Genomic DNA, 12577 nt, shown 5'->3' on the forward strand with positions numbered 1-12577 from the left:
TTCGTCTGATCCGAGATCTCAAAACTGGTTTCGTCATGTCTGCAGGGATAAAATACTAGGTTGACTTGTTACATAAGTATTGATATGAAAATACAATGAAGTAAAAATTTAAAATTGAACGTAGTATTATTTTAATGCGATAGTGATTTATAATCATCTAACGTACTAAATTCGGTCACAAACGTTTGAATGCCATTCACATGCACGCCAATAAAAATTTACCTGATAACAGGTATTTAGATAGCATTAAAAATTATAAATATGCTGTATCTAAATCTGTACTTCTTCAACACATAACACATAATGCCAAAAAATATATGTCTGTTTAGGGTTACCCGACCGACCTTAATTTTTTACCCCCCAACCCTAATTTTTTTACACACTTTTCAATGAAAAAAAATAAAAGTCGGGATTTCGAACTCAGACTCCGGTTCCGGCCATTATTTTTGAGTGAAAGACACTAAAAAAATGTATAAAAAATGCCGACCTACCGACCCTACAAATGTATTTTTTTAGCCAATGTAACCGTAAACAGACATAAATTGTTTTGGCCTAATTACATAACGAACCATATAGATATTTTTTTATGTGCATGTTTGCCATTTTTGCTTATTCTATCCTCATCATAATTACTTTTCATGAGATGTATGTATGTTTCGGGATTTTGATTGACAATCTGCGGCATCTGTACATGTGGGCGTAACCGCGCGCTAGCACGAGCCGTTTCATTGGACAAAATTTTGTGATACTGACGGCTGCAGTGACCTGTAACCTGTTCATGTTGTGGGGGCAAATTCCAAGCGAGTTGCAGAAGTCTCTTTGATTGCTTCAAGAAATCGTAAGTATAGTAGATCTGGAATTAGTGTCCTAGGCTCGGTTATAACCGGAACAAGGACATTAAGCTCTATTAATCAATCAAAGATCTAGAAGTAAGTACAATAAGACACACGCGTACGCATGCATTTTGTGGACGCCACGGCGACAGCCGTCATGTCCTGCAGTGCACTGCGATACTGATCTAAAGTGTATGCCCTCTTGTCATTTTTCCTGAAATGAAAGTCCTTGCATGAAATTCAAATTTCATTTTGGTAAGCCACTCATGATCAGAGAAACGGGGACCGTCCAAGTCTATGTCGTGCACGTGTGTGCGTCAATTGTTGACGATGACCACGGACGACAGACGGCTGATCTAGATTGACTGGACAGTGTAATGATATCCTTATTGGTGTTCATCCTCAGTTTTCACTATTATCAAGTGACCTTTCTCAGAACCAATATTTAATGATAAATATGAAATGTATTTACTGTCCTTTTGACCTCCACCTCTGGACCAAAATCGTGTCATTTTACGATTTCCACTGAAACGTTGAAAATCTCTTCACAACCCATTTTGTATCAATTTTTGTATGTTAAAATATTCTAAAAATAATAATAAAAAAAAACCTTTAGTAGATCTACACATGTATAAATGAATGAAAACGTCTCGGGTCGTTAATTTTAACTTCTTGTCTGAAAAAAATAAAACTGAAAAGGACTTTTTGGCCCCTGCATTCGTCAGAACTGTTATTAAGTATTCAAATTTTTAGATTTGACATATATAATACATCCCTAATTTAATTGTAAAGATAGTTTTCTTATTTTGTAGCTTCGATGGCCATAGTAACCACTGGAAATATTTTGCCAATTTTGCCATTTTTTGAAAGATTTTGTTCTCTAGAAACCATAGAGTGCATCCTTGAACAAACTCTTTATTTCTCTTATAGATGTATTTGAAGTGCAGACATATTCTCAGTAAATATTAAGTTTGTTCAAGGATGTGCTCTATAGTTTCATAGACAAAAACTTTTTCATAATTCATGCATATTTTGGATATTTACCATGCCTTGCAACGACAGCTGCAAAATTAGAAAACAGTCATTATTGAAAATACAACAAAATAATCACTTAATAACAGTTTTGAAAATTTCATGGATTTGGGGGCCAAAAAGGGCCAATAGTCCTATAAGTATACAAAAAAGACTTAACCTGTTTATGGCAATGTATTCTATAAACGCTTACTTAGAATATACTATAAATATTATACTATGTAGATTAACATATTGTCCCTAGCAATACATTTGATTTTCAAAACTGTTGTAGACTGCATCTAAAGAACGGTTATAAACAAGAAATCGTCAAGGTTTTACTCTGGGTTTTCAAAACTGTTGTAGACTGCATCTAAAGAAGGGATATAAACAAGGAATCGTCAAGGTTTTACTCTGGGAGAAGGAGACTATCGCCATGGTTACACAAGTTGACAAGTGGCCAACCCAGTGCACAGTCATGATCATCATACCTAACATGGTAGGTCAAAGTGTCAATCAAATTCTGGTCAGTTGAATCTTTTAAAAAAAAAAATGTTTGTAAAGTCATTTGATGGTTTGTAATACACTAACTATAACCATCATTTGTTGTTTTTGATTACCGTAGTTGCCATAATTAACGCCCAGGGGGCTTAAAATAATTGTGACAAAAGGGAGGGGGACTTATCAATGAACCAAAATGTAAGTTGTGGACGAAAAAAATCATCCCATATTTTCAATCTTTTTGTATATATGGTATATTAATCTGTTACAGTAAACATGTATGTGCCTTTATCCTTTGAGACGCCTTAATATGTCCAAATTCACATGTAAAAGACTCCAAGTTAATGTAATATGGGATACAACGCTGATGTGAGAGGCATCACATGTTGTAAAACAATGTTAAATCCATGGATGAGGGGGGGGTGGGGGGGTGGGGGGGTACAGTTTATTCAACTTTCAACTCCTCTCTAGAAAAGGGGAAGGGTGCTTATAGGGGAAAGGGTGCAAATTACGGTGAATACAGTATCTGGTATTTGTTATTGTGATTTTGTCTTTGAAACAGAACTCTTTACACTGGCTGACATTCGCCAGGTCAGCCGTTTATGGTCATTCCTTTACAAAGTTGTCGCAGAAGGAGGTGCATATTTATTGACCATGCCAGACAGCGTCGATATGTTGATTTTAGTGTTTCCTTGTCTGCTTACACCTTGAATACAGAAGTCTTGGGTTTCGTTCTGGCTTTTGAGTACTAGATGTACTTAAAACATGTTTATAGTTAATTATTGTCTGTTTACATCTTGAATACGAAAGTCTTAGGTTGCTTTTTGGCTTTTTGGTACTAGATATACTTAAGAGTTGTTTATAGCTAATTAAACAGCAGTTTTCTGTATGAAGGTTAATTCTGAAACGTCTCTCTCCATAATCTACAAGGACACGGAAATCCTGCCTCTGCATTATAAACTTGCGACTGACTGAAGCAACGCAGCATGCTATGTCAGCTAAGTGACGGAGACCGTGTTTAACACTTTGTACTAGCCAAACCACCTCACTCGTTTTACAATAATAATATTTGTCTCATCAAATATAACTGAATGCTTTAAAACTCACTAGTTGGACTAGCTGGAGTCCTGGTGCCTATTGCATTATGGGATGGGATGAAATACAAGATGGCTGATTGGCAACTCACTCACTGTCTTTAATTTTTACAATTGAAGGCTTTTGTCACTAATTTAGGAAAGTACTGAAGAGACCTTTCTCAAATTTCACTTGCAGGTCCCTTGCTGTGCAAATCGAATCTCTTCAAGTACTAAATGTTCCTTTCATTCATTTCTTCTGCAGACTCCTCTTAGTGCCTTAAAGCTGTGCATAACTACATTTTGGAACCTATCTGAAAACAACATTGCCTAAAAGGTGGACATCTTGGATTTTGACTATCGAAGTTTTTTGTCAAAATTTCTCTAAAAGTATGAAGTAACATTATTCCCCTGATCATAAAAAATGGTAGCCTACAGAAAACTATCTTGGATTTTGACAGATTAGAGTTTGTTTCCTCAAAAAGTAATGCCAGGCTGTTTCTTTGTCATGTTCCATTGGTCTCTCTAGCTGTGTTCCATTGTAGAACTGATCAGATAGCATTACTCTCAGGTAGCTAGCAATCTGATCTGATTTTGACTATTGAATGAGATATTGCGTGCTCATGATCAATATTGGTCCATGTTAATGAGCCAAAATGTAAGTTGTGGATGAAAAAAGAAAAGCGGATGTTAGAGAGATAACATGTTGTAAAACATTGTTAAATCCATAGGATGGGGGCTTTTATACAATTCAACTTTTCTCCTGGAAAGGGGAGGGGACTTATGGTGGGAGGGGCACTAATTACGGTGAATACGGTACAAGGAAAAGAAAGGGAAAGTAGAGGAAAGATCCATGTTCCAATTGAATAATAGAGTCCTTATAGAGAACATGCATTGGTTAGCATCAAGATCCCTCAGGAATCTCTTGTTCGTTTTTGTATCACATTAAAGAGTGTGATGCATATTTCCTGGTTAACTCCTGTGTTATTTGATGGACTAAGTTCAATTGTCTCCTTCAGATTGTGTTCATGAAGTGGTTTGGATGTTGGGAATGATTGGTAAAAAATTTGATGAAAAATTCATTAAACCCGGATAGAAGTGATGATCTTCAAAACAACAAGAAAAGCAGCAGAGATATGATAGATTAGAGCACCTCGTTCCAAACCTAATTCTCCGTTGTTTAACTCTGTATTAGATCTTCATTGATTTAGATGTTGAAATTAGCCTCGTGGGAAATATATCGAAGCAATTTACGATGAAAGACTTTAGTCGCTGAGAGAATGTGTGAATAAAAGAAAAAGATGCTTCTTTTCATTGATTCACAGCCATGAGTCAACAAACACTTTCTTGTAATAATGAATAACCTTTCTGACAAAAACAAAATATTTTGTACTCGAAAAACAGATTTTTTCGTCCCTTGTAAGACTGGGGAATCTCTCGGATTTAGATATGATATGCTCTCAAGTTAAAAGATGCCAAAGCTTGCTTAATGCTTGAGAGCTCTAGCATCACACCTAAAGGTTTGCAATGCCTCTGTCTAACATCAAGAATCTCACTAAAGGTTGACAATTCCTCCGTCTCACCTCAAGTTTCTTGCGCAAAGGTTGGCAATGTCTCTGTATCACCTCCATAATCATACCCAAATGTTGAAAATCCTTTGTTTCACCTCAAGAAGTTCACCCAAAAGTTTGCAAGCCTTATCTTTTCACATTTTGAACTTCTTCTCAAGTTTAATCTGTGCGATTTCGCTGAAACTTGGTTAAAGTGATCCTGGCATGGTCCCGATCAAGTTTTGTTATTTTTCAGGTCAATCCAAAATCCAAGATGGCACCACAGCTGCCATCTTGAAAACACATTTTGAACTTCTCAAGTTTAATCTGTGCGATTTTGCTGAAACTTGGTTAAAGTGATCCAGACATGGTGCCGACCAAGTGTTGTTATTTTTCGGGTCAATTCAAAATCCAAGATGGCCACCACAGCCGCCATCTTGAAAACACATTTTGAACTACTTTGCAAGTTCTGCCAGTACAATTTAGCTGAAACTTGCAGAAATGATCCTGACATGGTCCCGACAAAGTGTAGTATTTTCAGGTCGATCCGAAATCCAAGATGGCCATCACAGCTGCAATCTTGAAAACACATTTTGAACTTCTTCTCCAGTTCTACCAGTGCGATTTATTTCATACACTTCTCTCTGTTATAATCCTGACATTGTCCAAACAAATTGTTTCTGTTTTTTGTGTCAAACAAAAATGCAAGATGGTTGCCACAGCTGCCATCTTGTAAACACATTTTGAACTTATTTTCAAGTTCTACTGTCTGATTTAGCTGAAACTTGCATGAAATGATTCTGGCATGGTCCCGACCAAGTGTTGTTATTTTTTTTAGGTTGAACCGAAATCCAAAATTGCAGCCACAGCCGCCATCTTGAAAACACCTTTTGAACTTCTTCTCTCTCGTGTTCTGATTTGGCTTAAACTTGCATGAAATGATCCTGATATGATCTGTTGATACATCTCTGGTCGATCCCAAATCAAAGATGGCTACCATGACACTATATCTAATTAATTTCCTATTACTGCTAAGGCCCTTGGGCCTCTTTTTTGTCATCATAAACCCAAAAGGTATTGGAAATACTGTTTGATTGTCCTGTCAAGTCATTTCCCTATCTATCAAATTAAAGTCATATCTTGATCTCCATGCTGTTGTGTAAACTACTCTCTGTGACGTACATAACAGAGAGTAGTGTATGTTACAGAATGGCATAGATAGAAGATATGGCGTAGAGATCAAGATTTGATTTTAATCAGATTGTCTCCCTTCACATCACATTCTGTCGCATCCGGTATTGCTGTCGTATCCAGTTCAGATATCACACAGACGCATAGCATTAATGTCATTCCTTGTTTTGTTACGACACTCACACTTTCATGCTCTTTACTGTTATTGACATTATTTCCCAGTGTTCATGTATCTGTAATAAATTGGAGTGATCTGTCAGTGTAATATTACAATGATATCACTGTAATATTGTTCTCTTGTCACGAAAATATTTGAATAATGCCCCACTTGTGTGTTTCTCTCTCTCAGTTGACCTAGACAGATCTGATGAGGGGACTGTCTAAGACAGGGTTTAGATACTAGTTAATCCTGTCTACTTGACAAACCGGTGTAATATTTAATAACCGTATTCGACCCAATAAGCGTCCATGTCCCAATAAGCGCCCCTCCCCATTTTTGAGGCCTTGATTTCAATTGCCCAGGCATAAAAAAGACCAAAAACTGTATAGATTTGCAATAATTTCGTCTTATTAGCACTTGATCAATTTTTTAAATGCCCTGGGCGCTTATTTGGTCGACTACGGTAATCTTGTCCTTATTGGAAGTGTGGAAGGGAAACAGATTCTGTCAATAATTGTAAAATTACAGGTAGATATAACTTGTATGTATGATGTTCAAAAACATTATACAGTCGGCACTGTTGCTCAGCTGATGGAACATGATTCTTTTTAAATAGCTCATTTGAGCCCCTACAGTATTTTGAACACTACTTAACTTAAGGAATTCCCTTACTGAAAAATTTTCTTTAGAAAAGTATAACGGAATTTAAGGAAAGCAAAGGAGATAAGAACCTTCTTTAAATTCTGTAATGCCTTCTTATTGAAATTTGTAAGTTAAGTTCAGGATTTCCTTAAGCAATGATGAAACTCTAGCCTGGTCGCGGCACTCAGCAGGAGTGTGTATATTTCATTATTCTTCTACTTAATCATTTATATGTGTGCTTAAAAGCTGAATAAAAGGGATATAAAAGACAACTGTTGAAGTGTGTATGATCTAGACTAAGGTTTGAAGACACAATCTTTTTATCGTTGACCTAGTATAAAGATGACGACGGTCTCCTGATGTTGATTTACTGTAACTCGATGTGTGCTGAAGGCTTTTTAGGGAATCTAATCCTCGCATCAATGCTAATAACATAATGAAGTGCTGTTATGTCACACATGCAGGGCTTGTTTCCTGTACAGCAACAAAAGACATTAACCTTTGACAAGTTGGAGTCACAGCTTTATTGTAATCAGGAAAGAAATCCTGATGGTTGCCAAACTTCTGCTTTCTCATTTACACCTTGCAAAGGAAATACATTACAAGTCTCATCTCATTTGTTGATCAGTGGTGTCTTCTTCTTGCCACTTATCTGAAATGCTAATTTGTCCATTTAGATACCAAGAGCAGACGACACTCTATTTTCAGAATGTAATTGGAAATAATTTGCTGTTGAAGCAGCGATTGTACGATTGTAGTATTTGTCTAGGAAATCTATCGTTTATGTAGTGTTTTGAGTACAGAGGACTCCAAACTTGGCTAATGTTTAAGCATGTGGTGTGATGTTTTTCAATCCAAGATAATTCAGGTCCAGTGAACTTTTAACTAGTTCTTGTTGTACTTTTTACTTTCCCAGGGAAACAGTCGTGTGAATCATGTAATTTATTTGAGCTGTCATGGCGGCAAGCAGCATTATGAACTGTGGGATTCTGTTATGTACTTTTGTTGTTTTGATATTGATCTAAGAATTTCTAGTTTTGTTCAGAAGTAATTTGATTATTGTTGCAAGAAATCTAGTTATTTGGTGATACATGTATGGTGAAAATGAGACATTATTTCAGCTGAATAGTTCTTCCTGGGCATAACTATGACCTAATTTTGACTTGTACGTTTTTTTGCTTTATAATGACAATGATGACAGCGATGGTGACAGTTGTGTCATTTTGATGATGATGATGACGATGATGATGATGGTGGTGATGACGATGATGATGACGATGATGATGATGAATATGATGAATATAATGATGATGATGATGATGATGGTGGTGATGACGACGATGATGATGAATATGATGAATATAATGATGATGATGATGATGGTGGTGATGACGATGATGATGACGATGATGATGATGACGACGGCGGCGATGATGATGATGATGGTGATGATGACGATGATGATGGTGGTAATGACGATGATGATGATGGTGATGATGACGATGATGATGGTGGTGATCACGATGATGATGATGGTGGCGATGATGTTAATGATGATGATGATGATGAAATACTAAAATAAAGCTATCAACGGTGTAGCTCAAGATTTTAGGACATCGCTTTTTTTTTCTCACATCAAAATGAGCAGGGCTCAGTTTCATGAACACTCTTTGGTTTTAAGGAATTTCTAATCTTACAATTCAGAGCATTACAGAAGTTACAGTAAAGCTCCTTAACTTCTGTAATGCTTTACTATGGAGAATTTTAAGTTAAGGAATTCTTAAAGCTAAGGATTGTGAAACTGGGCCCAGATTTAGTAATATCTCTGAAATGTCAAAATAATCAATTTTAGCACCAAAATGGAACCCCTCAAGTGCAGCAAGATATCATGACACCAATATTTCTGTCTGAAATCTCATAGAAGAATATGGAATGATTTACGGTGTGTGAATTTCTTCAGTTTTAATGACTGATTATCAAGTTTTGTTGACAGTATTAGTCTATAGAAATGTTTTGTCAGACAATTTGCCAGGGTCGCCTCAAATCTACCGTAATATGCAATGACGTTTCCACTGGTCTTGCTCGAGTATTCTCCGGAGATCTCTGATTGCCCCAAACAAACACATCAACATGTTAATCACAGCGGTGGCCATCTTGTATCGTGTATCGGTGCCACTTGGATGTATTGATCCAGACTGTTCCCTGGGATAGCCACCTAAGGCTACAAACATTGATGTCTTGAAGCTGTCGTGTGGACAAATTATTTAAGTCCCTTTTCTTATTGTGTTTCTGGAGTCAATGGAATGGATCATCAGGCACGCCTTTAATGTGTTTGTCTCTTACTTTATTTACAAGTCCTTTTTTCTTGATTTCGTCGTCGCCTGATCTTTACTGTTACCAGAACTTTCTAACCTCAAACAATGCCACTTTGTCTGTCAATAGCCATTGCGTCTAGCCCATCTGTAGGAGTGATATCTCTCTGTCGGGTCATTTCTGTACTCTACTGAACCAATTTGTCATTGTCCATTTACCTCCGAAATGTTCATTTAACCTCTTTTGTCATTGGCTACTATTGCTTTGCTGAACATTACTGGAAATCTCTGACATTTACCATTAGCCGTCCACCTTTTAAACTTGATTTCGACAATTTTGAATCCATGTAGGACAGATGCAGGTACTGACCGAGTTGTTGTTTTTTAGTATTTTTCCTTAACCTAGTTGGCACATCCTTAAATAACACTGGCTGTTAATAGGACAAAAACAAACTAAAAGTTTTAGCTTTGTGCTCGTTTGTCAATCCTTCTTTCTTTGACTTGTCCATACTATAATTTTTGCAGTATTGTTATGATACTGAAACTGCAAACTTAGTGAAAACTGTGTATCATATAATATAATAGGTAAGGTGAGCTCTGATTTAAGATTTATAAATTTTGGAGAGGGATATGAACCTTTTATAACAGTGGTAGACTTGATAGATAAAATGTCCTAAGTGAGCAGTGTGTTATAAAGAAAGAAATGGGACAGGACAATTATAAATGTATAAAAAGTAGCCACCTGCTACTACATAGAGATATACATTTAAATGATTCCAGTATAATTCAATTTTGCTTGTTACGAGCATTTTCATTGGCTTAAAAATTTACTTTATCAGCCCATAAAGGAAAAAAAATGGCGTCGCCGTTTATAACGTTGCTTCTGATTGGCTGAGATGACGGCGTAATGATTTCATAGACAAAAGAGTCCCAAAATGAATTTTGAATATTGAAGAGATTATCTTTAGTAAATTGAATTATAAGGATTAATTTGAATATATTTTTTATGTTATGGAGATATAACACAAAAATCTGAGTGTACTCTCATCATAAACCGCTTCGCGGTTTATTTAGAGTACACTCAGATTTTTGTGTTATATCTCCATAACATAAAAAATATATTCAAGTTAATCCTTATATAGATTAAGTGATTATGATCGGCCAATGAAACAGTTATATCCTATAATGTCTTAAGGATTGAGATTTGATGAAAATATCAGAAACTTTAGCAAATTTTTGTCACTGAATGATTGTTTTAGTTTGCAATGAGAAAATCATTCCATTTTTAGCCCACCATCATCAGATGGTGGGCTATTCAAATCGCCTTTCGTCCGTGGTCCGTGGTCCGTCCGTCCTTCCGTCTGTCCTTCCGTCCGTCCTTCCGTCCGTCCGTCCGTCCGTTAACAATTCTTGTTACCGCTATTTCTCAGAAAGTACTGAAGGGATCTTTCTCAAATTTCATATGTCGGTTCCCTTAGGACCCTCGTTGTGCATATTGCATTTTGGGACCGATCGGTCAACAAGATGGCGGACAGGCGGCCATCTTTGATTTTGAAAGTTAAAGTTTGTTACCGCTATTTCTCAAAAAGTGCTGAAGGGATCTTTCTCAAATTTCATATACAGGTTCCCCTAGGACCCTAGTTGTGCATGTTGCATTTTGGGACAGATCGATGAACAAGATGGCGGAGAGGCGGCCATCTTGGATTTTGATAGTTAAAGTTTGTTACTGCTATTTCTCAAAAAGTATTGAAGGGATCTTTCTCAAATTTCATATATAGGTTCCCCTAGGGCCCTGGTTGTGCATTTTGCATTTTGGGACCGATCGGTGAACAAGATGGCCGCCAGGCAGCCATCTTGGATTTTGATAGTGAAAGTTTGTTACCGCTATTTCTCAAAAAGTACTGAAGGGATCTTTCTCAAATTTCATATATAGGTTCCCCTAGGGCCCTAGTTGTGCATGTTGCATTTTGGGACCGATCGGTGAACAAGATGGCGGATAGGCGGTCATCTTGGATTTTGATAGTTAAAGTTTGTTACTGCTATTTCTCAAAAAGTACAGAAGGGATCTTTCTCAAATCTCATATGTCAGTTCCCTTAGGACCCTTGTTGTGCATATTGCATTTTGGGACCGACTGGTCAACAAGATGGCCGACAGGCAGCCATCTTGGATTTTAATGGTTAAAGTTTGTTACCACTATTTCTCAAAAAGTGCTAAAGGGATCTTTCTCAAATTTCATATACAGGTTCCCCTAGGACCCTAATTGTGCATATTGCATTTTGGGACCGATCGGAAACAAGATGACCGACTGACGGCCATCTTGGATTTTGATAGTTAAAGTTTGTTATCAATATTTCTCAAAAAGTACTGAAGGGATCTTTCTCAAATTCCATGCATAGTTTCCCCTTGTACCCTAGTTGTGCATAGTACATTTAAGGACTGATCCATAATGCCTTTCGGCACTGATCGGTAAACAAGATGGCAAACCGGCCGCCATCTTAGATTTCATTGTTGAAGTTTGTTACCACTATGTCTTAGAAAGTACTATAGCGATCTGTTTCAAATTTTATATGTAGTGTGTTTGAAAAAGTTTGAAAAGCAGGGAAAAGATCCCTCTTTCCATTGTCAGACATAGATCATTCTTTGGTGGGCGCCAAGATCCCTCTGGGATCTCTTGTCTTTATTCCTTTTTTTTTATTCGCTGATACTTAGGTTCGTGAAAATCAACTTGACTGCAACTATAGCGAAATAAAATCTTGAATAAAAGCAACATGGTAACAATGCAGTTGTAACAGGGCAAGAGTAGTGTGCCGCAACCGGGCTCGAACTGGCGACCCCAGAACTACTAGTCTGCCACTCTGCCGACTGAAATTCCCCCTAGGGCAAAGCTAGAAGGTGACTATCACTATGTACAATTAAAACCTGGGGGCCAAGGTGGCTGAGTGGATAAGATTTCCCGACATATTAGCAAAAGTCCTTCACCTCTGGGTCATGAGTTCAAATCCTGTTTGGGGCAGTTGCCAATTACTGACCGCTGGTCATTAGTTTTTCTCCTGGCGCTCTAGCTTTTCTCCGCCAACAAACCTGGCATGTCCTTACATGACCCTGGCTGTTAATATGACGTTAAACTAATAAAAACACAATTAAAACCTTCAACACAACTCTCCCCACTTTCAAATGTGTTCGCTCCCGAACGAAGACCAACCCAAGTTCTGTCTCCTACAAAGCCTCTCAATCTCTTATAGCTTTCGCTTCGAGTGGTCTATGGCACCAAATGTAACCTGTGACCTCAGACTTACTGGTCGG

At 37.3% G+C, this 12577-nt stretch overlaps 1 protein-coding gene across 1 annotated transcript in view; it reads left to right on the plus strand.

Moving 5' to 3' along the window:
• The first annotated feature begins 2265 nt into the window (after nucleotides 1–2265).
• LOC138324751 (3',5'-cyclic-AMP phosphodiesterase 4C-like) overlaps nucleotides 2266–12577 on the plus strand; it is a 267694-nt gene continuing 257382 nt past the window's right edge. The window contains exon 1 of the mRNA XM_069269870.1: nucleotides 2266–2343. Coding sequence (XP_069125971.1) covers nucleotides 2281–2343 — 63 coding nt within the window. The 5' untranslated portion in view covers nucleotides 2266–2280. The remainder of the gene's footprint in view (nucleotides 2344–12577) is intronic.

Source organism: Argopecten irradians, chromosome 6 (assembly GCF_041381155.1).
Source record: "Argopecten irradians isolate NY chromosome 6, Ai_NY, whole genome shotgun sequence".
NCBI classification, from domain to species: Eukaryota; Metazoa; Mollusca; class Bivalvia; order Pectinida; family Pectinidae; genus Argopecten; species Argopecten irradians.